A 23,940-nucleotide genomic window follows, 5' to 3' on the forward strand; every position below is an offset into this window, starting at 1 on the left:
ATTGTTCAGTAAACTTTGCTGCCCACCATTCTTTGAAGTGGGGTGACCAAGAACTGTGGGCACTAAGGCAGCAAATTCCTGCAACAGTAAGTCTTCTTTAACATATGAAAATCCTTTTGGAAACTTCCTTCTACCCCTCCCAATTTAAAAGTATATAATCGGTCACTCCTCACATTCCCAGTACAGCTCTTTATGCCCATGGGTCCTGTCCCCATGCTTTAATAAAACCACCTTTTTTTTTTTGCACCAAAAACATCTTAAGAATTCTTTCTTGACCGTTTGCTCCTGACCCCCACATCAAATCACATCAGTTTTAAGATCCTAATACAAAGTGGGTAGAGTGAATTAGGACTGCAGTTCCTAGAAGATAGGGCTGTGAGGACATGCATGCTGAGACTTGCCACAGTGTTCTTCCTGAGAAAAGAGCTGATTCACCATGTATTCAGTTCCAGTTTCCAATTGTTACAGGATTTTGTATCCCCTTAATGCCCTCCGCTCTTGGTCATGGGGCTTCCAAGTTTCTTTCTGCCTATTAAGTTAATGTCTATGGGCTGATGGTCTTTTTTTTTTGGTCTGACTTCTGGGGGCTTAGGTTTTAACTGCCCTTTGCCTGTGATGGTGACAAATGCTTTATGGTTTTATTTTAGGACGTTTTGCAGAAGTCATTTCTGCAAAGGCATAAAACAGAATGCTAGTATAGTTCTGTCTAAGCTGCAAAAACAGGGTATTAATGCTGTTTTATTTTAGCTATCCTGGCTCCATATTTTCTTGCTGGGGACCCAGGCCCTGACCACCTAACTTTCCAGCTAACTCCTAACATTACAGGATCCTGGAGGCCTGGCTATTGTCAAGCTAAGGTTGTGTTTTGCCTCTAGCAAAGCATTACATTAAGACAGTTGGGAGTTCCTGGAGTTCCAAATACCTGCCTGCCTCAAGTATTTGTCAGTGGGCTGCAAGTTATAAGGAAATTTAATTTCATCTACATTTCCTTTTGCCTTTGTTCTCCATATCAAAAAGTGCACCCTTTGTTTTAAGAGTGTTTTGAAGCATCTGTCATAATGAGGATATAGAAAGTGGGAAACTTTATTCAACCAACATTTTCCACTTACTGATCAAGTGCTGGACACAGAAGTAGGAGCTAAGATTACAATGACAAAGATAAACTAGTCCTTGGTAGGGAGGCATCACCAGTGAGACAGAGTAAATGGGTAATTTAAATTTTCAAAATCATGCTGCAGGTGCAATGCGAGTACAAAGGAGGGCCACACAACCCAATTTCGGGGATTCAGGAAATCCAAGACTTCAAGGAGAAACCAGCCTGCAAAATGAAGGTGAGGATCAGTAAGAGAGGTTATTTGAAGAAGTCCAAATACTGTGCACAGCTATCTAGAATAAAGGGGTAACCTGTCAAGCATGTGGACATTTAGCATTTTTTGATAAATATATGTCAAGCATGTGCAACTGGAAGTAATTCATTATAACAAAAGCATAGCATGCAAATATTAAGTCAGCTGAAAGGAAAGTCCAAAAACCCCAAAGATACACTGCAGACCCACTCTCCCCTAGCACCTAAAACTATAAATTGCAGCTAGAAAGTGAAAGACACCAGCTGGGATTTCAGAATCACATCATACTTTATATCTCATTTTTCAAAGAATTTGAGCAAGTACAAATCAACTCCATAATACAAACAAGATTAGGATTCACGTTTTGTTTTTTCCAGTTTGGGACCTCACTATCAGACCTCTCTTTTGAACTAGCTGATGCTTTTCTAAGAATGCAAAATTCCCTATTACCACCACCACCATCATCCCTGTTTTTTCTTTCTTATCCTCCTGAACAAGAATTGCATACTCCTTGTAAAATTTCCAAACATAACAGAGGTTTATACAAAATAAAATAAGTATTCCTCTCATTCCTGATCTCAGAAATCTAGCTTCCCCTGGAAGGAACCAACATTGCTAGTTCCTCATGTTACTCCAGAGATCATCTAAGGGTATACATACAAGTATATATGAGTGCCACTATTCCTATTGGTTTGCACCCCACTTTCCCCACATTACAAATAGTGCTCTGTTTCTCAATTTTCTGGCTATATAATATACCATTGTATAAGTGTGCTAAAACTTATATTACCACTCCCATATAGATGGACATATAAGTAGGTCCAGTCTTTAAAGTTATAGTGAGTGCTGCAGTGGACATCTTATAAATACATAATTTTTCTTACTGTGTGAGATGAGAGAGAGTGCGTGTATGCCTTAAAACAACGTGTGGGGCCAAAATGGACATCTATTAAAACTTAAGAAATATTAGACACAATTTGCAATACATATTATACCATTTGGACTCCCATGAAAGGACATGTTTTCAGAAACATTGGGAACGCAGTTTGATAGCATATGAAGTGAAACACTACATCTCATGGTTTTAGTTTCATTTCTCTTATTTTGAGTTACTTGAACATCTTTTCTATAAGCTATCTACTCAGAGTTTGCCCATTTTTATTGACTTGTGGCTCTTTATGATATATAACTTATAAAATCAGTTCTTTCCTCTGACATAAATCAAGGCTGTCTTGAGAACATTTTTGGCTTCTGAATTTCTCTAGGTTCTTTTTCACCACAACAAATTTTATCTTTATTTTTTATGTAGTTTTGTCAGTACCTTCATGTCTTCAGGTTTTATGGCATTTAAAAATAAATTTGATGTTCCAAGATTATTTATAATTATCTGACATTTACTGATTTTATGCAATTTTTTCGTGTTTAATCTGAGGTCAAGCTGGAATTTACTTTGTGCAAAATTTACAATAGATCTAATCACCCTTTCATTCTGCACAGCTGTCCAGTTATTTGACAATAGGTATTGTACAATTCATACTTTCCCACTAATTTGAAGTAACACTTTTCACATGCAGTTAATTCCTATATATGGTGGGGTTCTACTTTTAGACTACACAGTGTGTTCTGTTGTTGTATCTTTATGCTCAGTTGACACACTGTTCTAATTACTGCAGTTCTATAAATTTCATTGTACCTCTTCTGAATTGTCTTGGCTTTTTGATTTTTTTTTGATCAGCTCCATTTAAATTTTACAATTAACCTTTTTTTAAATTTTAATTCAGAACACATGATATTTATAAGTGAACTAAGAATTGATTTGCATAGGGAACTGGCCTGTCCTACTCAAAAACACAGTGTGGATATCCATTTGTGTAATGATTCATGTGCAACTTTCAGAAGCATTTAGCATTTTTTGATAAATATATTCCAATATGTTTCTTTTCCAGGATAATACAGATCTGACCTTTTTCTTCAAATCCGTTATTTCCATGTCCATTTGAATTAACTATCCAGCCACATTGACTATATCTTTTGTTTGCCAGGCACTGATGCCCTGTAGTAGGTATTTTATATCTTTCTACTAAAATTTTGCTAAAAAACAGAAAAGGTGCATACATGTAAAAATAAGCTATGTCAGAAAGCTGTTATGAAAACTTATAAAAATTACCTGAAATTATCCACAAGTGAAAAACCTGGTAATTAGTGAAAACAACTCGTTTATCAGCATGCAAATTTTACACCACCATGAAGGCTCCAAACTGTTTTCTTCCTTATCATTTGCAATTATCTTTGAAAAGCAGTAATTTTTAGCATTTTGCTTATTTGCAGTCAAAGCGTTCATTTGGGCCTGAAAAGCGGGTGATATATTCATAAAAGGAAAACATGTAAAAACTCCAAACTTTCAGGAATAAGATTTTATATTAACAGTTTATAAAATTATCTGCATTTTCCTTTTTAATGTATTCTCTCTTATTAGATCATTGATAGCAGGAATATCTCCTGGTTTAGGGTTGGGAAATGAGAAGAAGCATAGTACAACCTTATTTATATTCATCCATCATTTTGCAAGGTGTGAAACAGGCATAAGGACAATTGTTGTGAGATATTCTAGCTAAAATGATGCTCTTTGATCTGAATGGCACAAATGCTCACCCACATCTTAGAAATAATGGGAACTTCTAAGCCGGTTTAGAAATCTGATACAGACACTTCCAGATGGGAGAAGAGAGAATTCCCTGTGTGCTATGTGCTGACTCGGGCAGGCCATCTTGACTGGGAGATAGCTGCAGGTTAGGGGCTGTCAGGCCCCCTCATATCTGAGTCTGTACATAGCTGATAGTTTTAGGTCAGCAAGGATCTCTCTTAGGGTCATTGGGTGAGTAGGGTGCCTGAGAACTGGAAGTAACCTTGGGAAAGTGAACCAATTGCTGCTTCTATCACAAACACCCAGTTAGGATATCTATGCGATAAACGTGGGGACCCTATCTACTATTGCTCTGTGTGATCCTCCAGGAATCCCTCAGAATAGCAGCCCACGCTCTGGGAAGGTTATTTATCTTCTGTAAATGCTTGGAGCTACCAAGTTCTTACCGGACTCTCCGGAAACTCAGTGTGAACACCCTCGACACAAGCCGTGACAAATTCAGGGCGTGTGGTGAATCAAATGCAGTAAATGACAGTGGTGCTTCTCTCTCTGACTTCACTCTAACTTTCAACCCTCCCTTCCTGGGGTTTTTCAGGGCTTTGTTCTGCAGTCCCTGCCAGGTCCCAGGCCAGGCTTACCTCAAGCCTCCGAATCCTCTCATCCTGCTCTCTCTGAAGGTTTTCTCTCTCTTCCATCTCCTTTTTCAACTGGATCATGGATTTCTTGAAAGTTATTTCTATAAGCTTTAACTTTTGCTGCAGTTCTTCACACCTTTCCTCAAGAAGCTGCTTTTCTCTCTCCGCTGTCTCTCTTTTGTCCCGCTCCTCTGCTCCAGGAAGATTTTCATTCAGAGAGGAAAGATAACAGAGGTTAAGCCTGAAAGCTACTACAGCCCCCTGTCCCACAACCCCCCACTCTCTCAGACACCAGACTGTCTTGAAAGAGCAGAGGGAAATGTCTGAATTCAACTGGTGACCACACCTTGAGGGCAGGTTTGAGAACATGCTGGGAAAGGCCCTGACCGCCCGGCTGATGAGCAACCACACCCTACCTTGTTATTTTCAGATTTAGCACAGTGTGCATTCCACCGAAGGAGAGGAAACTCCTTGCTTCAGGAAGATCCTCCTGCCAGGGTGGGCGCACCAAGGGCATGGCAGGAACTTCCTACCCCATCATGCGCTGAGCCCTCCCCATACCTGCTAAGGCTCTTTGTGCATCATGGAGAAGCTCATCTTTCTTCTTACAGCTTTCTTCTAGTTCCTTCTTCATCTGCAGCAAGTCCTGGGGATCACAAAGGGCAAAGACATATCAGGCAAGTCAAACCTGAACTTCCATTGAAATAGTCTGAGAAAAAAACTGATTAGCATTTCCCAATTGCTTCCCCCCACCCCCCATAGAATGTTCCAAGATCCTGGTTATCTCACTAGCCCCTCCAGCCTCCAGAGGAATGTGCAGTTTTATAAACACAATCTGGGGTGCTTTCCTTCTCCAAACTCAGACACTTTATCTGAAGCAAAGTCAGTAGACACTCAGATGGCATCCTTGACTGAATACTGCTCTTTTTCTCTGCTGTGGCTTCTCCAGTAACCTCCCACCCTGGATAGTACATACAAATCTTTCACAGTTTATGTCACACTCCTCTTCCAGGAAGATTTCCTAGACCACCTTCCCCGTGTGAAAGAAATTGTACATTTACATTTGTACATTTCTGTCAATTGTACATTTTATTTATTTATTTATTTATTTATTTATTTAAAAGATTTTATTTATTCATAAGAGACAGAGAGAGAGAGGCAGAGGGAGAAGCAGGCTCCCCGCTGAGCAGGGAGCCCGATGCGGGACTCGATCCCAGGACCCTGGGATCATTACCTGAGCCGAAGGCAGACACTTAACCATCTGAGCCACCCAGGCGCCCCAATTGTACATTTTAAATACATGAAATTTATAGTATGTGAATTACTTTAATTTAAATTCAAGTAGCCAACATATAGTATATCATTAGTTTTTTGATGTACTGTTCAGTGATTCATTAGTTGCTTGTAACACCCAGTGAATTACTGTTAAAAGAAACTTGAATTACTACCATCTCAGAAAGAATTACTCCATTAAGACTATTGGTAAGTTTCTGAACTCCCCGACCCTTCCTTGTGACATGTTGAGTCTGCATTATGTAATCTCAATGGCTCCTTGCAGCTGTAATGTCCTGTGATTGTACCCACAAGGCATGATTAACAGTAATATAACTAAAAGCAAAATAAAAATCAAGAATGATCTGGTAGCAGAATCTTCTCAGAGAAACTTGGGTTGCTGTGAGTGGGAGAGAGTGCAAAGAAAAAGCAGCAAGCTCAAAATAACGTAAGCGTGTTACAATCACGTAGGCTAACTGCCAATATTCAGTCAAGGAGGCCATCTGAGTGTCTGTACTGACTTTGCTTCGGACAAAGTGTCTGAGTTTGAAGGAGAAGGAGATAAAATAGAGTAATAGTGTCCTTTATAACTCTCTTACTCAGAAGAATCAAAATCCTTCCACCATGAAGGCTAGCTAATTTATGGCCAATCAGGTAGCCTTTAGGTAGAGGGGGTAACATGGAGAATCAACTATTAAGACCAAGTACCAGGTACTGCTTCTGGAGCTCGTCATCCTGGGAGGGCTGCATTGTGGGGGCTACCCCAGGGTCTAGGTGTGGGAGTGCCAAGACCATTTCTGTGGGGATCTCCCTCTGCAGAGCCACTGAGTCCTCACACCAGAACAGGGGTATCACACATCGTCCAGACAAGGAACCGCTCCAATGTGGAAGGTGTCCATAAAGGTCACTGTCAGAATCCCCAGCCCTGAAGGAGGCAAGAAATTTAGGGGATCAATGAGATTCAAAATCAGAAACTACAATTCTACAACATTTTTTTAAAGACCTTAAGCAGTGTGAAACTTTTCATCAGTCCCATCTCCTCCTACTAAATTAGTGTTTTCCTTCCAAGCACTGCAGTTAATAATTTTAAGTATCTTCCTTCAGTTAACATGCTCTGGTATCCTTTGGATATCTTTGATATCTTTCCCAATGAAGCATATTAAGAACATAATTGACAGTCATACAACTCAATAACAAAAAAATGATCAATTACAAAATCAGTAGAGGAACTAAACAGACATTTTTCCAAAGAAGACATCCAAATGACCAGCAGTATATGAAAAGATACTGAACATCACTCATCATCAGGGAAATCAGGGATATCTTAAAACCACAATGAGAGATCACCTCACACCTGTTAGAATGGCTGTTATTAAGAAGACAAGAGATAATTATTAGTGAGGATGTGGAGATAAGAGAACACTTGTACACGGATGGTAGGAATGTACATTGTAAATTGGTTTAGCCACCATGGAAAACAGTATGGAGGTTGCATAAAATTAAAAATAGAACTACCATATAATCCAACAATCCCACTTGGGGGTATTTATCCAAAAGAATTGAAATCAAGATCTCAAGGCGATATCTGCACTCTCGTGTTATTGCCACATAACTGACAATAGCCAAGAGATGGAAGCAGCCTAAATGTCCATCAATAGATGAATGGATAAAGAAGTTGTGTACGTATATACAGTGGAATATTGTTCAGGCATGAGAAATAAGGAAATGCTTCCTTTTGTGACAGCATGTATGGACCTTGAGGGCATTATGCTAAGTGAGATAAGTCCAATACTGTATGATATTACTTATATGTGGAATCTAAAAAAAAAAAATTGGGGATGCCTGGGTGGCTCAGTTGGTTAAGCTTCTGCCTTTGGCTCAGGTCATGATCCCAGGGTCCTGGGATTGAGCCCCACATTGGGCTCTTTGCTCAGCAGGGAACGTGCTTCTCCCTCTGTCTGCCACTCTCTCTCTCTGCCCCTCTCTCTCTCTGTTTCTCTGACAAATAAATAAAATCTTTTTTTAAAAAAATTGAACTCATAAAAAACAGTAGAATGGTGGTTACCAGGGGCTAGGACTTGGGAAATTTGAAGGTTAGTCATTTATAAGGGTATAAGCTTGCAACTAGTAAATAAATAAGGCCTGGAGGTGCACAGCATAATGATTATAGATAATAATACCAGATTATAAACTTCAAAGTTTCTAAAAGACTAGATCTTAACTGTTGCCAGCACATATACACATATATACACAAAAATGATAATTGACAGGATAGAGATGTTAGCTAAGGCTAAGGTGGTAATTATGTTGAAATATATAAATGTATCAAAGCAACACGTTTTATACCCTAGAACTTGCACGATGTTGTATCTATAAAAATAAAATAGGTAAGAGGTGAACAATTGAGGCAGGGTAAATGAGATTATATTTATTCCTATTAAAATTCCACCTACTGGGGGCCTGGGTGGCTCAGTTGGTTAGGCATCTGACTCTTGGTTTTGGCTCAGGTCATGATCTCAGGGTTGTGGGATAGAGCCCCCATGTCTGGCTCTGCACTGGGTGTGGAGCCTGCTTAAAATTCTCTCCCTTCCTCTCCCTCTGGCCCTCCCCAACTTGTGTGCACACGCTCTCTCTCTCTCTCTCCCTCCCTCCCTCTCTCTATCAAAAAATAAATAAAATAAAATTCCACCTACTTTAAGGAATGAATTGTTTAAAATTTAGTTTTCTTTAGATTATATATATATATTTTTCTATATATCTATATAGAGAAATCTATATTTCTCTAGATTATATATATATTTATATATATATATACACAAATATATATATATTTGTGAGGAGCTTTGAGAGGAGCATGTATTATATAGGATGTGTCCTCAGATGCAGTGGAAACTTGCAAACCCAGAAGAGTGAGTCTCACAGTAAAATAAGACCACAAAGTCATTCTCTTGCCTCAGAGTTATTGAAAGGATGCATACATTAGCACTTCTGTACTTTCCCATGGCCCAAAATGCAGAGTGGCCATCTGCAGAGTGCTGCCTTCAGTATTCTCCAAATCTCTAATGAAGCTAGGGATGAAATACTGGGTATCACCAGTCTGCGATGAGGGCTCACCTCAGGTTTAGGAAAGATATCTTTTCATATTTTCAGTCCTTGATCTCCAGTCCCATTTATTGTGGCTTTTTTTTTTTTTTTTTCAACACATTGGTTGAACATCTATTATGTGCCACACATTGTGCTTATGTGCTTGGATAAAAACAAGCTGTGGCCCCTGCCCTCGGGGTGATAGTAAGATAACTATATTGCTTAGGCTTAGCTGTGACAATTAGAAAAAAATGTCTCTTAAGCAATTTACATGGATTTCTCCCTCATACATTTCAGGGTCAGTAATCTAGAGATGGTATGTGCTTTTTGTTTCGTAAGGATTGAAGCTTCAGAACCTTTTTCTCATATGCTCCGTCATCTATAAGGGGCGGCCCGTGGTGTGAGACGGTGTGTTGTCATATTTGTATTCTAAGCAGGGAACAGACAAGGGGAAGGTAAGCCTGTCCTTTACGAACTCATCATGTCTACATAAACCAAATTGCTTCTTAGGTTAGTCATATTCCAGTACACAACCACAAGAGAGGCTGGAATTGCCATCATTATTCTGGGAAATGATATGCATGGCAGGTAAGCAGGAGTCCTATTAGTACGGGAGAAAGGAAGAATGGAGGTAAGGGGAGAGTTAACAGTACTTCCCAGTAACCATCTCAAACTAGGAAGACTACAGACAGACAACAACGATGATACTCTGCTGTTTCTCACAATTGTAATTATCCCCACTAAGTCAAAGCTTGAGGAGAAAGGTGTCATGGCTGTTCTGTTCTCTGCTCGGTCCCCATGTTGGGCACGTAGTAGATTTGTAAAACGGAAATAATCCTGAGGAAAGAGATAAAGGTGAGTGATAGGGGTTAATTGAATTATGTATGTGTTGAGATGACTTAATTCAGCTTAAGAATACAAAAGAAGAAAAGCCTTGGGGAACTTTAAGGGGTGGCAGTCCTGGGAGACCATGGGGCTTCAGAGTCGATGCAGACAGAGTGAGCGCCCAGAAGCAGGGAGAGGCTAGCTATGTTAAATACCCAGAGAATTCACTGCAAGTATTAGTAGGATGGCCAGGGATGTCCTTACTGAGCACAGACTTACTGGAGTGATGGAAATAGGGGAGAGGAAGGAGCAGCCGTGGGGGAATGAAGTGGATCCAAAGAAAGGAAGTAGAACAATGTCTGGATCCCAAGATAGAGGTGCTAGAGTATTTAGTGGGGAAGAGTCATGGCCTCTGTTACTTACTCTTCCAAATAATAATCAGAATAAGCATGTAAATAGAAAAACTACTACATCTGTTTAGAAAGAGAATGCAAATGTCACAAAATACCACCACAGGGTGAATCTAAGTGAATGGTATATCAGATTTCACTGTAGTCTTAAGCTTCCTCTGTAATTCAGATTTTTTTCAATATGTAGATTTTTTGAATATGTAGATTTTAGAGCAAGAATATGTAAACAACATTAAGTGGAAATCTCAAATACAAGGTTTTACATCTTACATATTTAGATGTATCTATTGCATTCCTCTTCTCAGTTCCCATTTTTATCTCAGAAATTAAGGTTTTAAGCCCAAACCTAAAGTGGCTGTAAAAGAAAGTTTAGAAATGAACATACCTGCTCCACAGCACTGCTGGTCTGTTCAAGAATGAGCTTCCAGTTGTCTCTCAACTCACCCTTGTTCTGTTTCCTCATCCCACGGAATGAGAGAACAGACTGAGGAGGTTAAGAGCATTGAAGAAACTGAACCTGAAAGTAAAACTACTTTAACTATTGGTTAAATATTTGGAGAAGGCATGCCAGAACCAAGCTGCCAGAACCACGTCACCAGAGCTTGAGAAAGTACAGCGGGGAGGGAAGTTAGAGGATCCCAGTCACTCTGCACTTGGGCCTTAGTAAATGTCACCCTAACTAGCTTTCTTTATTTTGTCCCCAGCTTGTCTGTCCACAAACGGACTGTTACCAGAGGCCAGGGACACAAGAGCACCTGGCTCCAGGGCTCCCAAGCAGACCAGGTTTGGCCACTTGCCATTGACAAAACCCAAAAGCAGAGAGAGCAGTGGTGGTGAAACAAGAAAGGGATTTATTTCAGGGAGGCCACCACCAGGAAGACAGAGGACTAGTCCCAAAGTCTGATAAAAACTTAAAAAACGATATCCCCCTCCACATATTCAGTAAAATCCATTACACTTATACCTGCTTTTTGGATAGTCCTGCATTTGGGAGCTGGAATTATAAGAGAAGTTATATCCAGCTCTATCTCTGATTCGTTACACCCCAAAGGTGAAAGATCAGTATCACAATGACTGTATATATCATGCTGTAAGGGGATAGAAAATGATTGAGTATGGTCTCAGATAGCCCTGGAAGATCACTCAATATTACAAGTATTACATTAATGCAATGAGAATCAGTCCCTGATCTTCTTCCCTTTTGGGAGGGCATGCAGCTTGAGATATGTCTGAGTGAAAAATGAGATTCTAGCATAATAGGTGTTCTTACTAGAGTAAATGAGTCCATCATAACCTAGTTTGTGAAAGAGAGCTCTGAAAGTGTGGTCTCAGGAAAAGGAATGGAGGTCCTTTCCATAATCTCACACTGATTTATGTTCGTTATTTTGCCTCATGTGTCAGAAGAGTGTCTTGCACACTAGTTCCTTGCATGAGATTGAAACTGAGATATTCCCTGGATGATGAGCTAGAGATAATTATGCTACCAAAACCAGAAAGCAGTCCAAGAAAAAAAAAAAATTTTTTTTAATTGCCTAAAGTGTTTCAGTTGAGAAATATAAATGTTATATCTACTCTAAGTAGCTATTCAAGAATACAACACACACACACACACACACACACACACACACACACATCACAAAGATCTCCAAACAGAAACATGAACAAGTTTGGTAGATGAGTAGTAGTGGTTTTACACTGTGGTTTAATAACTCATGAAATGAAGTATTTTTATATGTTTTTAGCTTTTTGGATTTTTTTGTTACTTTTTGTAACAAGAACATTGACATTTATGTATGTGTCTGATTTTAATATGCTTTTTTTCACTTGTTTTATCTTAATTCCATCTAGTTAACATACAGTGTTACATTAGTTGCAGCTGTACAGTATGGTGATTCAATACTTCCATACATCACCCACTGCTCATCATAAGTGCCCTCCTTGAGCCCCATCACCTATTTAACCCAGCCTCCCACCCACCTCCCCTCTAGTAACCATCAGTTCTCTGTAGTCAAAAGTCTGTTTCTTGGTTTGTCTCTCTCTTTTTTCCCTTTGCTTATTTGTTTTGTTTCCTAAATTCCACATATGAGTGAAATCATATGGTATTTGTCTTTCTCTGACTGACTTATTTCACTTAGCATTATACTCTCTAGCTCCATCTATGTCATTGCAAATGGCAAGATTTCATTCTTTTTTATAGCTGAATAACATTCCATTGTATATATATACACCACATCTTCTTTATCCATTCATCAACCAGTGAAAACTTTGGCTGTTTCTATATCTTGACTATTGTAAATAATGCTGCAATAAACATAGGGGTGCATATATCCCTTTGAATTAGTCAGTCGCTTGAGTGCTGGATCATAAGGTAGTTTTATTTTTGACTTTTTGAGGAACCTCCATACTGTTTTCCAGAGTGGCTACACCAATTTGCATTCCCATCAACAGTACAAGAGGGTTCCTTTTTCTCCACTTCCTCACCAACACCTGTTGTTTCTTGTGTTTTTGATTTTAGCCATTCTGATATCTCATTGTAGGTTTTTTTAATGCTTTTAAAAAAAAATTTATTTGAGAGAGAGAGCATGAGCAGGGGGAGGGGCAAAGGGCTCCGTGCTCCCCCCTGAGCACGGAGCCTGGCAGGGACTTGATCCCAGGACCCCGAGATCATGACCTGAGCCAATATCAAGAGTTGGATGCTTAACCGACTGAGACACCCAGGCACCCCTCTCATTGAAGTTTTGACTTTCATTTTCCTGGTGGTCAGTATGATGAGCATCTTTTCATGTGTCTGTTGGCCATCTGGATGTCTGTTGGAGAAATGTCTGTTCATGTCTTTTTTAATTGGATTATTTGTTTTTTGGGTGCTGAGTTGTATAAGTTCTTTCTATTTTGGGGCAGCAGTGTTAGCAAAATTTGCATTGGGCCTCTAGTCCTGTGCTGGATCCCCTGAAGCGCTGCCTTTGCTGGGGGCTGCATGCCAGGGTCCTGGGAGGAGGCTGGGTGCAACACACAATAATGGCTGTCCCCCCTCCCCTGGGAAGGGGGTTTGCTGGGTGTGGTGTGGCAGTGTGCAAGGTTAGAGCTGTGAACCAAGCATCTGGACATAGCCTGCAGCAGTGGATGGGGTGCACAGTTGGGCGCTGTGCGTGGGGGCAGCTGAGCACCCAGTGGCTGAGCAGGGATGTAGCTTTAACAAAATTTGCCCTGAATCCTGGGTAGAGGCTAAAGGTGTCAGTGCAGCCCCGCCTCTGGCATGTGGCTCTGTGTTTATACTGGGGGGCTGGGGGAGGATAATGTACCCCACAGAAGGCTCTCTCCTTTTCTGAGGGGTCCCCCAACACATTCTAAAATTAGAACAAATCTCTTTCCTCTTTGCCCTGGGGTTGTGTGAATTGCTGATCTGTTGCCTTGCTTTGCAGGCTGCTGCTTCTTTAGGGGCGGCAGCGACCTGGCTATCGGTCACCCGTCAGACTCTTCCAGTGCTGACTTAGCTGACTTTTAAAGCTCCAGGTGCCACTGGTTTTACAAACGCACGGAATTCAGCCTCTCTAGTTTAAGTTATGGGGCTTAGTCTTCCCCGTGTGAGCTCCCAGGTGCAGGGCTCATTTCTCTGCCCTCTGGTTGCACTCAGCTCCCTCCCTCCTGCAGGGAGCCTCCCTCTGCCTTCCTGGCCTTCTTAATCTTGCAGATGCAGCTTCTTCTCTGCATTTAGTTGTGGAGTCTGTTAGGCCAGTCTTTGGATTGCTCTCTGGTTTCTCCACTTCCATCAGGAAACCTTGGGCGGGGCTGAGCTCAGGGTCCTCCTGTTCCTGAGAGCTCCCCAAGCTCCCCTAATTCAGGGATATTTTCTCAACTATCTTGGCCTATCAGTTTTGGGGAGAATGACAAGCCTTCCAGTTCTCCAAAGCCCAAACCCTTTTGACCCTGTGGGTCCTCTCTCTCTCCTTGACCTTTTCTGTTTTTTTTTTCTCTACCCAGGATCTGCTTTAGGAGGAAATAAAATGGGCTAGCAAGGCAAGTTAGCAGTCCCTTTTCATTATTTATCTTTCTGCTGAGACTTACAATCTGGTAGTCTCCTCCTATGTTCCAGGAAGCATTTCAAAGTATTTTTATAAACAAACGCATTTTCCTCTTTGTCATGTGTGTATTTTTCCCTAATAGAAAAGCAACTGATTTCCTAGAATTGAACCTGTTATGAAAGTAGCTCTTCATTGTTTTCAGTTTCCACCTGAATTAAAACCGCAGGAAGGGCACCTGGGTGGCTCGGTTGGACGGCTGCCTTCCGCTCGGGTCGTGATCCTGAAGTCCCTGGATCGAGTCCTGCATCGGGCTCCCTGCTGGGGGTGGGGGGGGGGAGTCTGCTTCTCCCTCTGACCCTCCTCCCTCTCATGTGCTCTCTCTCATTCTCTCTCAAATAAGTAAATAAAAAATCATAAAAAAAAAAAGAGGATCAGTTCTCTTTAAAAAAAAAAAACTGCAGGAAGGACCCTTTGTTTCAAGTGGACTTGAAAGACCTCAGAGATTGTTTTTTTGGCTTGAAACCTTTATGTGAGTTTATTTTAAAACGTAGGACTATCTGGCTCAAAGGATGTAAGGGATTGCAGCAGACAAGAAAGTCTATGGGGCAGAGGTTGGTAACAAGGGCAGAGTTTGGGTGCAGCTTCCCGGTAACAGCAACAAGCAGATGCCTTCCATTGTGTCAGCTTTCTGTCTAATCCCTTGGGGTTTTTATGTAGTTCCCACTGAAATAGAGACAAATCAGCATGTTGTGTCTAGGTCTGAATACAGGCCTATGAAATAGAAGTATGTGGATGAGAAAAGAGAGGGTGGAAGAACCTCAGTTTGTTTTGGGGGGCGGGGCAGAAAAAGGTATAGAACAAAATTCTCTTAAATAAAAAAGTACCAAGCTACCAAAAAAAAATTCAAATGTTAGAATTTGGGAGGAAAAAAACATACTATCAATTACACTGCAATAATAAACATTAAAAAAAATAATGACTTGTCAGATTCATAGAAAAAGAAAGTAAAATGGTGGTTACCAGTGGTTTGGGGGAGGGGGAAATGTTAAGTTTTTAATGGGTATAGTTTCAGCGTTTCAAGATGAAAAGTTCTGGAGATCTGTTACATAATAATATGTGTATATTTAACACTACTGAACTGTATAGTTAAAAATTAAAAAAAAAACAGCAATGACTGGAAGTATGTGCAATTGGGAAGGAAAAAGTTTATTGTTTGTTAGGAGCAAGTATATGGATAGCCCTTAGTATTTTAAATCTTTGTGCAAACAACCTGGTCATTTTAGGAAGCAGCAGGTTGATCTATTTTCAGGGCTGCTGATATGGCCAGGAATCATCACTGGGCCACATCCAGTTCATTCTCCATTCAGTCATCACAGCGATTTATTATTATTATTATTATGTTATGTTAGTCACCATACAGCACATCACTAGTTTTAGATGCACTGTTCCACGATTTTTAAAAAACTGCCAATGAAGTTATGTCACTTTTCTGCACAAAATCTTAAAAGCTTCCATTGCAGTTAGGAGAAAGTTCAGTCTCCACACAAGGCCTGTGAGATCCTACACAATCTGGCTCCTGCCTGCCCCACTCTAAAGGTCTGCAGGCTGTCTCTCCTTCACCACATGGATCATCATTCAGGTAAATACAAAGTCTCTTTTCCCCAGTAAAGCAAATAGGCACAGTCTTCTGCCTGAAACTCACTTCTCTCGTATCTTTCCTAGTTGTGCTCTTATAAATTCATCCTACTCTCATTCCCTCAGGGAAGGATCACTGACTGATTAATCTAAATTGGGGCTCCTTCCTACATTATCTCTTAGCACTCTGTACTTTTCTTTTACAATGCTTATCAGATATTCAAAATCTCATTTGTTGGTACAACAATTTGGTTAATGTTTTATTTCTAAATGAAAAACTGCATGAGCACAGGGACCGATGTTATTTTGCTGAGCATAAAATCCTTGATCCCTTCCACACTGTAGGAAATGGTCAGTGGTCAATATATATTTATTGAATGACTAGAGGCAATCATGTTTAGAAGTGCCTGCTTTGGTGTTAGTAAGGACTATGTTTGAGTTTGATTCATAGCATCCTGGCTTTTTGATCTCGTGAGACAAACTATGGAAAATCCACCCCATAATGCTCATAAATGACTTGATGAATGTGAGCTTCTGTTACTAACCTATCTGGTGTTGACATTCTCGTCATCGCCATCATCATCATCTTATCATGCTATCTTTACAGTTGATGGGTCATTAATCCAAAGATTAATTAATCTATCTTTATAAGATAAATATGATGTATCAGAGGCGGTAAGTTTAGACGCTTTACTTCGATTTGTTATATATTTACAGTGAAATGAAAGTTTTGGATTTCAGTCTGAGTTCAATTACTTAATACTATCCTGAGTAAGAAGGTAAAAAGGAGAATTACAAGAACCTTTGACATTTGGCAATATTTTGAACTAGACATTTTGAAGGTTATTAAACATTAAAATACTTCACATCAAAATATTTAAAAATTTGATAAAATTGGGTAAACATTTTTTTTAAAGATTTTATTCATTTGAGACAGAGATACAGAGAGAGCATGAGCGGGGGGGAGGGCGGGGGGGGAGGCAGAGGGAGAAGCAGGCTCCCCACTGAGCCAGGAGCCAGACGTGGGGCTTGATCCCAGGACCTTGGGATCATGACCTGAGCCGAAGGCAGACACTTAACCATCTGAGCCACCCAGGCACCCCTGGGTAAATATTCTTACCCATTGATAAATCAACAAAAAAAACAGAGACTAGAGGATTTATGCCATGAGTTAGTGAGTTGGCTCATGTTACCGTTATCTTCTCCATAGAGAGTCAGTATTTTAAACATACTTTGAAGCGAAGAAGACCTCTTCCTTTTGTCAAGTGGCCCCTCCTTCCATGCTTTGACCCAGTCCTTATGGCTGCTTAGACCCTGGAATACCTGTTATGAGACTAAAATGTGATTAAATAGAGACTGTTTTATTTATTCCAGCTCAGTAGTACCCAACCGTGGTGATTTTGCCCCAGTGGTGATTTTTCGAAATTTCTGGAGTCATATTTGATTGTCGCAGCTGGGTTGGTTAATAGAACGGGTGCTACTGGCATCAGATGATGAGAGGACAGGGTTGCTGCTAAACTTCTTATAATCACAGGGCAGCTCCCACAATAAAAAATTATCCAGCCCCAAATCAAGAGTGCCAAGGCTGAGAAACATTTTGTAGTGCAATGAAAGAATAAACTCCTGCTGCACAGAGTAAGATTAATTCATCACAGGGGCGCCTGGGTGGCTCAGTCAGTTGAGCATCTGACTCTTGATTTTGGCTCAGGTCACTATCTCAGGGTCATGAGATTGAGCCCCGAGTGGGGCTCCACACTGGGTGTGGGGCCTGCTTGAAATTCTCTCTCCCCCTCTGCCCTTCTCGTGCTCTCTCTCTCTAAAAAAAAAAAAAAAAAAAAAAAAAGAATAACTGTCACAAAGGTAACGTTGAGTACAGAAGTCAGAAAAGAGTACATGAAGTTATTTTATAATGAAATTCAGAAACAGATTAAATTTTGCTTGGTGATTTAGTCTGGATGCTTAACATTGGGTAACCAGAATGAAGGAAGATTAACATAGACTGCATTCCCACATGCATTTGATTCTGTTTTCAAGTGTATTCTGTTGCTTTTTTTCCAAATGTAGACCCCAGAGGCACACTCAGAATTCTAACTCTTGTTAGATGTAAGCCTGTTAATTTGTATCTAAAAGTAAGGAGATTGGCTAGTAAAAGTTGAACTGTTAAACATCCTCATTCTTTCATGACTAAGATTTTATATTAACAATTTGTAAAATTGTATTTTTGTTTTAAAACTACTTTCTCTCATTAGATCATAAGAGGACAGTTGCAAGAAGATGCTTGGTTTAGTCTGGAAAACAGGAAGAATACCACGCCCTTCCTGATGTTTACCCATTATGAGGGTAATACTTGGGTGTTATGTCAGGTTAGAGGACAATCTCTGTGAGATTCTCTAGCCAAAATTATGCTACTGGGAGAGAGCTCGTGGTCTGGATGGCATTAATTCTCACCCATATGTTAAAAGAAAAATGGGAACTTCTAAGCTGATACAGAAATCTGATAGAAACACTTCCAGGTAGGAAAATAAGAGAAATCTCCCTATGCTGTGTGCTGATTCAGGCAGACTATATTCACTTGGAAACAACTGCAGGGTTTCTATGTCTGTGCTTATCTGCTAGTTTTAGGTCAGCACATGTCTGTGTCAGCCCTTTGGATGGCTGTAGGATTCCTGCTAATTGGCAGTGACCTTGGTAAAGCAACAACCCATTTTATGTTTACATTAGATACAGGCAATTAAAATTCCCACTTGAGGGGCACCAGAGTGGCTCAGTTGGTTAAGCATCCGACTCTTGATTTCAGCTCAGGTCATAATCTCAGGGTCATGGGATCGAGCCCCGTGTCGGGCTCTGCGCTCAGTGCAATCTGCTTGAGGTTCTCTCTCTCTCTCACCTGCCCCTCCCCCTGCTCACGTGCTCTCTCTAAAATAAATAAATAAAATCTTAAAAAAAAAAAAAGAATTTCTACTTAATACCCTGGGGAACCCCTTTTAATTTTGGCTCTGTTAGATCATTATAGAATCTCCCAGTACAGCAGCATAAACCAAGGGGATGTTATTTAAAAACATGTAGCCTCTGATGCTTTCACATTCTTGCATAGGCTATTTTTCTGCCTGGGGCTCTTTTCCACAGATAAAAGCTCAACCTGGGTAACAGGTGCAAATACAACAAAATTTACTTTACCCCCCTTTTTCCAGGTTCCCTAGATCATCTTCCTGACATGCAATGCTGCCTGTAATCTGTGCTGCTGCCATTGCTGCATATGCAGCTTTAGGTGATTTAGTTAACCTGCATGCACCTTACAGTTCAGATTTCATAATAGCGTATTTGGAGAATTAAATGAGAAAACCTAGGATAAGTGCTTGACAATATATTTGTCACATTGACAAAACCCGTTCAATGTAAGATACTTGTAATATTATCATTACTTTTATTACCACCATCTGTACAGACCACCTTCCTATAAGCCTTATCACTTCTCCTGAGATGAAAAGATGCATAAAGTATGGTCCACACCCTCAAAGTGATACTAAGGTAACTATTCAGTTAAGATTAGTTTTAGCTGTTAGAAACAGAAAGAAAAAAAAGGCTCATAAGCAATTTAAATGTATCATTCTCTCACATAAATTCCAGGTTTAGTATTCTGGGATGTTAGGGTAGATTTGGCCATCTTCTCTCATAGCTCAGCCAACCAGGAGGAGCCAGCCAAGGTTATCTTTTGCATTAGATGAAGAATAATCTATGATAATCACAATGAACAAATTGGTCTCTCAGGCAATGTATTTAAATTCATTATTTAAACTTTAAGTTACAAAGACACAAAAGATACCAATAAATGTTTTGTTAGAAAAGAACAATAATATGTTGAAAACACTGCTATATTCAGTTTCTCTTTGTTATATTCTCCAGGTTTTGGGGAAAATAATGTTATATAGAAGTAAAATATGAGCCACAAATAGCCAAATAATAATCACTGGATTTGTGGCATCTCCCCTTCAGAGTTAGAATTTAAGGGAGCTGTGGGGGGCGCCTGGGTGGCTCAGTTGTTAAGTGTCTGCCTTCGGCTCAGGTCATGATCCCAGAGTCCTGGGATCGAGCGCCGCTTCGGGCTCCCTGCCCAGTGGGAAGCCTGCTTCTCCCTCTCCCACTCCCCCTGCTTGTGTCCCTTCTCTCTCTGTCTCTCTCTGTCAAAAAAAAAAAAAAAAATCTGTACAGGGAGCTGTGGGAAGATGTGCATTTTAATGCATTTTTGAAATTAAAAACCAGTCCTGTGGTGTCAAAGTTCTGAGTGGACTATAGGGCATTTAATTTCCAATAAACAAAGTAGAGCAGTTCAAGCCTCTTCAGAAGTAGTTTTCAAAATTTTATGTACAAGAGAATCACCTGAGGTGATTGTTAGAAACCAACCCAGATTATGTCAGGCACCCTGCTCAGGAGGGAGCCTGCTTCTCCCTCTCCCTCTGCCTCTCCCCCGCTTGCGCTCTCTCCTGCGTGCTTTCTCTCTCTTCAAATAAATAAATTAAATCTTTTTAAAAAAAAAAATAAAAAACAACCCAGACTCTTACAGCCCAGAATTTATACGTGTAAGTACCACTGGTGAGTCTGTTGTTTCTATAAGAAACATGACCATGAACAAAACTCAGTTTTGACTGAGGTGTTACTTTTAACTGTTCGAAGTCAATTATGTAAGGATTCAATTCATTTCTACATAGAGACATACAGAGGAGTCTCTTCAAGGCTCATTAAGTGTAAGTAATGGAGTCTACAAGAGACTCATTTAGAACTGAAAGACGCCTCCAGATTGAATGTGAGGGGGTAGAGAACCATTTTTCATGCTAGTGGACCTCAAAAGAAAGCTGGGGTAGCAATCCTCATATCAGACAAATTAGATTTTAAACCAAAGACTGTAGTAAGAGATGCCGAGGGACACTATATCATTTTCAAAGGGTCTATCCAACAAGAAGATCTAACAATTGTAAGTATCTATGCCCCCAATGTGGGAGCAGCCAATTATATAAACCAATTAATATCCAAAGTAAAGAAACATATTAATAATAATACATTAATAGTAGGGGATTTCAACACCCCACTCATGGCAACAGACAGATCATCTAAGCAGAAGACCACAAAGAAACAAGAGCATAGAATGATACACTGGACCAGATGGACTTCACAGATACATACAGAATATTCCATCCTAAAACAACAGAATACTCGTTCTTCTTGAGTGCACATGGAACTTCCTCCAGAATAGATCACATACTCGGTCACAAATCAGGTTTCAACCGATACCAAAAGACTGAGATCATTTCCTGCATATTTTCGGACCACAATTCTTTGAAACTGGAACTCAATCACAAGAAGAAATTTGGAAGAAACTCAAACACTTGGAGGTTAAAGAACATCCTGCTAAAGAATGAATGGGTCAACCAGGAAATTAAAGAATAACTTAAATAATTCATGCAAACTAATGAAAATGAAAACACTTAAATTCGAAACTTATGAATACTGCAAAGCCAGTCCTAAGAGGGAAGTACATAGCAGTCCAAGCTACTCTCAAAAAATTGGAAAAATCCCCAATACACAAGCTAACCTTACACCTAAAGGACCTGGAGAAAGTACAGCAAATAAAGCCTAAGCCAAGCAGGAAAAAAGAAATAATAAAGATTCGAGCAGAAATCAATGAAATAAAAACCAGAAGAACAGTAGAACAGATCAACAAAACTAGAAGCTTGTTCTTTGAAAGAATTAATAAGATCGACAAATCTCTGGCCAGACTTATCAAAAAGAAAAGAGAAAGGAGCCAAATTAATAAGATCATGAATGAAAGGGGAGAGATCACAACCAATACCAAGGAAATACAGGTAATTGTTAGAACATACTATGAGCAACAATATGCCAACAAATTAGGCAATCTGGAAGAAATGGATGCATTCCTGGAAACTAACAAAAACTACCAAGACTGAAACAGAAAGAGGTACAGCATCTGAACACACTAATAACCAGCAAGGAAATTGAAGCAGTAATCAAAAACCTCCCAAAAAACAAGACTCCAGGGCCAGATGGCTTCCCAGGGGAATTCTACCAAACATTTAAAGAAGAAATAATACCTTTTCTACTGAAGCCATTTCAAAAAATAGAAATGGAAGGAAAACTTCCAAACTCCTTCTATGAGGCCAGCATTACCTTGATCCCAAAACCAAACAAAGACCCCACCAAAAAGAATTACAGGTCAATATCCCTGATGAACATGGATGCCAAAATACTCACCAAGATACTAGCCAATAGGATCCAACAGTACATTAAAAGGACTATTCACCATGACCAGGTGGGATTTATTCCTGGGATGCAAGGATGGTTCAACATTCACAAATCAATCAATGTGATGGAGCACATTAATAAAAGACAAGAATGGTATGATCCTCTCAATAGATGTAGAAAAAGCATTTGACAAAATACAGCATCTTTCTTGGTTAAAACCTCTTCAGAGGAGAGGGATAGAGGGAACATACCTCAGTATCATAAAAGCCATCTATGAAAAGCCCACAGCAGATATCATTCTCAATGGGAAAAAGCTGAGAGCTTTTCCCTTAAGGTCGGGAACACAACAGGGATGTTCACTCTCACCACTGTTGTTCAACACAGTACTAGAAGTCCTGGCCTCAGCAATCAGACAACAAAAAGAAAGAAAAGGCATTCAAATTGGCAAAGAAGTCAAACTTTCTCTCTTTGCAGATGACATGATACTTTATGTGGAAAACCCAATGGGTCACCTGGGTGGCTCAGTTGGTTAAGCATCTGCCTTCAGCTCAGGTCATGATCACAGGGTCCTGGTACTGAACCCCACGTCAGGCTCCTTGCTCAGCAGGGGGCCTGCTTCTCCCTCTCCCTCTGCTGCTCCCCCTTCTTGTTCTCTCTCTCTCTCCCTCTCTGTCAAATAAATAATTAAAAAAAAAAGAAAACCCAAAAGACTCCACCCCAGAATTGCTAGAACTCATACAGTGATTTAGCAATCCAGAATATAAGGAATAGCACAGAGGACCATAGGAGAAAGGAGGGAAAACTGAATGGGAAGAAATCAGAGAGGGAGAAAAAAAATCAATGCACAGAAATCAGTTGCATTTCTATACATTAACAATGTGTCTGAAGAAAGAGAAATTAAGAGAAATCCCATTTACAATTGCACCAAAAACCATAAGATACCTAGGAATAAACCTGCCAAAGAGGTAAAGGAGCTATACTCTAAAAACTACAGAACATTTATGAAAGAAATTGAGGAAGACACAGAGATGGAAAAGCATTCCATGCTTATGGATTGGAAGAATAAATATTGTTAAAAAGTCTATGCTGCCCAGAGCAAGCTATACATTCAGTGCAATACCTATCAAAATACCATCGACATTTTTCACAGAGCTGGAACAAACAGTTCTAAAATTTGTATGGAACTAGGGAAGACCCTGAATCACCAGGGGAATGTTGAAAAAGAAAACCGAAGCTGGGGGCATTACACTGCCTGATTTCAAGCTCTATTACAAAGCTGTGATCATCAAGACAGCATGGTACTTGCATAAAAACAGAAACGTAGATCAGTGGAACAGACTAGAGAGCCCAGAAATGGACCCTCAACTCTATGGTCAACTAATCTTCGACAAAGCAGGAAAGAATGTCCAATGGAAAAAAGACAGTCTCTTCAATAAATTGTGCTGGGAAAACTGGACAGCCACATGCAGAAGAATGAAACTGGACCATTCTCTTACACCACCACAAAGAAACTCAAAATGGATGAAAGACCTAAATGTGAGATAGTAATCTATCAAAGTCCTAGAGGAGAACACAGGCAGTAACCTCTTCGACCTTGGCCACAGCAACTTCTTTCAAGACACGTCTCTAAAGGCAAGGGAAACAAAAGCAAAAATGAACTATTGGGACTTTATCAAGATAAAAAGCTTCTTCAGAGCAAAAGAAATAGTCAACAAAACTAAAAGGCGACCTACAGAATGGGAGAAGATATTTGCAAATGACATAACAGATAAAGGGCTGATATCTAAGATCTATAAAAACTTCTCAAACTCAACA

At 40.0% G+C, this 23,940-nt stretch overlaps 1 protein-coding gene across 1 annotated transcript; it reads right to left on the minus strand.

Moving 5' to 3' along the window:
* Positions 1-1,081: 1,081 nt before the first annotated feature.
* On the minus strand, positions 1,082-10,691 carry LOC110580512 (guanylate-binding protein 4-like). Its single transcript, XM_021690225.1, has 6 exons — positions 10,602-10,691; positions 6,606-6,822; positions 5,187-5,271; positions 4,629-4,816; positions 3,514-3,693; positions 1,082-1,318 (listed from the first exon to the last, which is right to left on the minus strand). Exons 2-5 carry the CDS (start codon positions 6,690-6,692, stop codon positions 3,520-3,522), a joined length of 534 nt encoding a protein of 177 aa, XP_021545900.1. The 5' UTR covers positions 6,693-6,822; positions 10,602-10,691; the 3' UTR covers positions 1,082-1,318; positions 3,514-3,519.
* Positions 10,692-23,940: the final 13,249 nt, after the last annotated feature.

Source organism: Neomonachus schauinslandi, chromosome 4 (assembly GCF_002201575.2).
Source record: "Neomonachus schauinslandi chromosome 4, ASM220157v2, whole genome shotgun sequence".
NCBI lineage: Eukaryota > Metazoa > Chordata > Mammalia > Carnivora > Phocidae > Neomonachus > Neomonachus schauinslandi.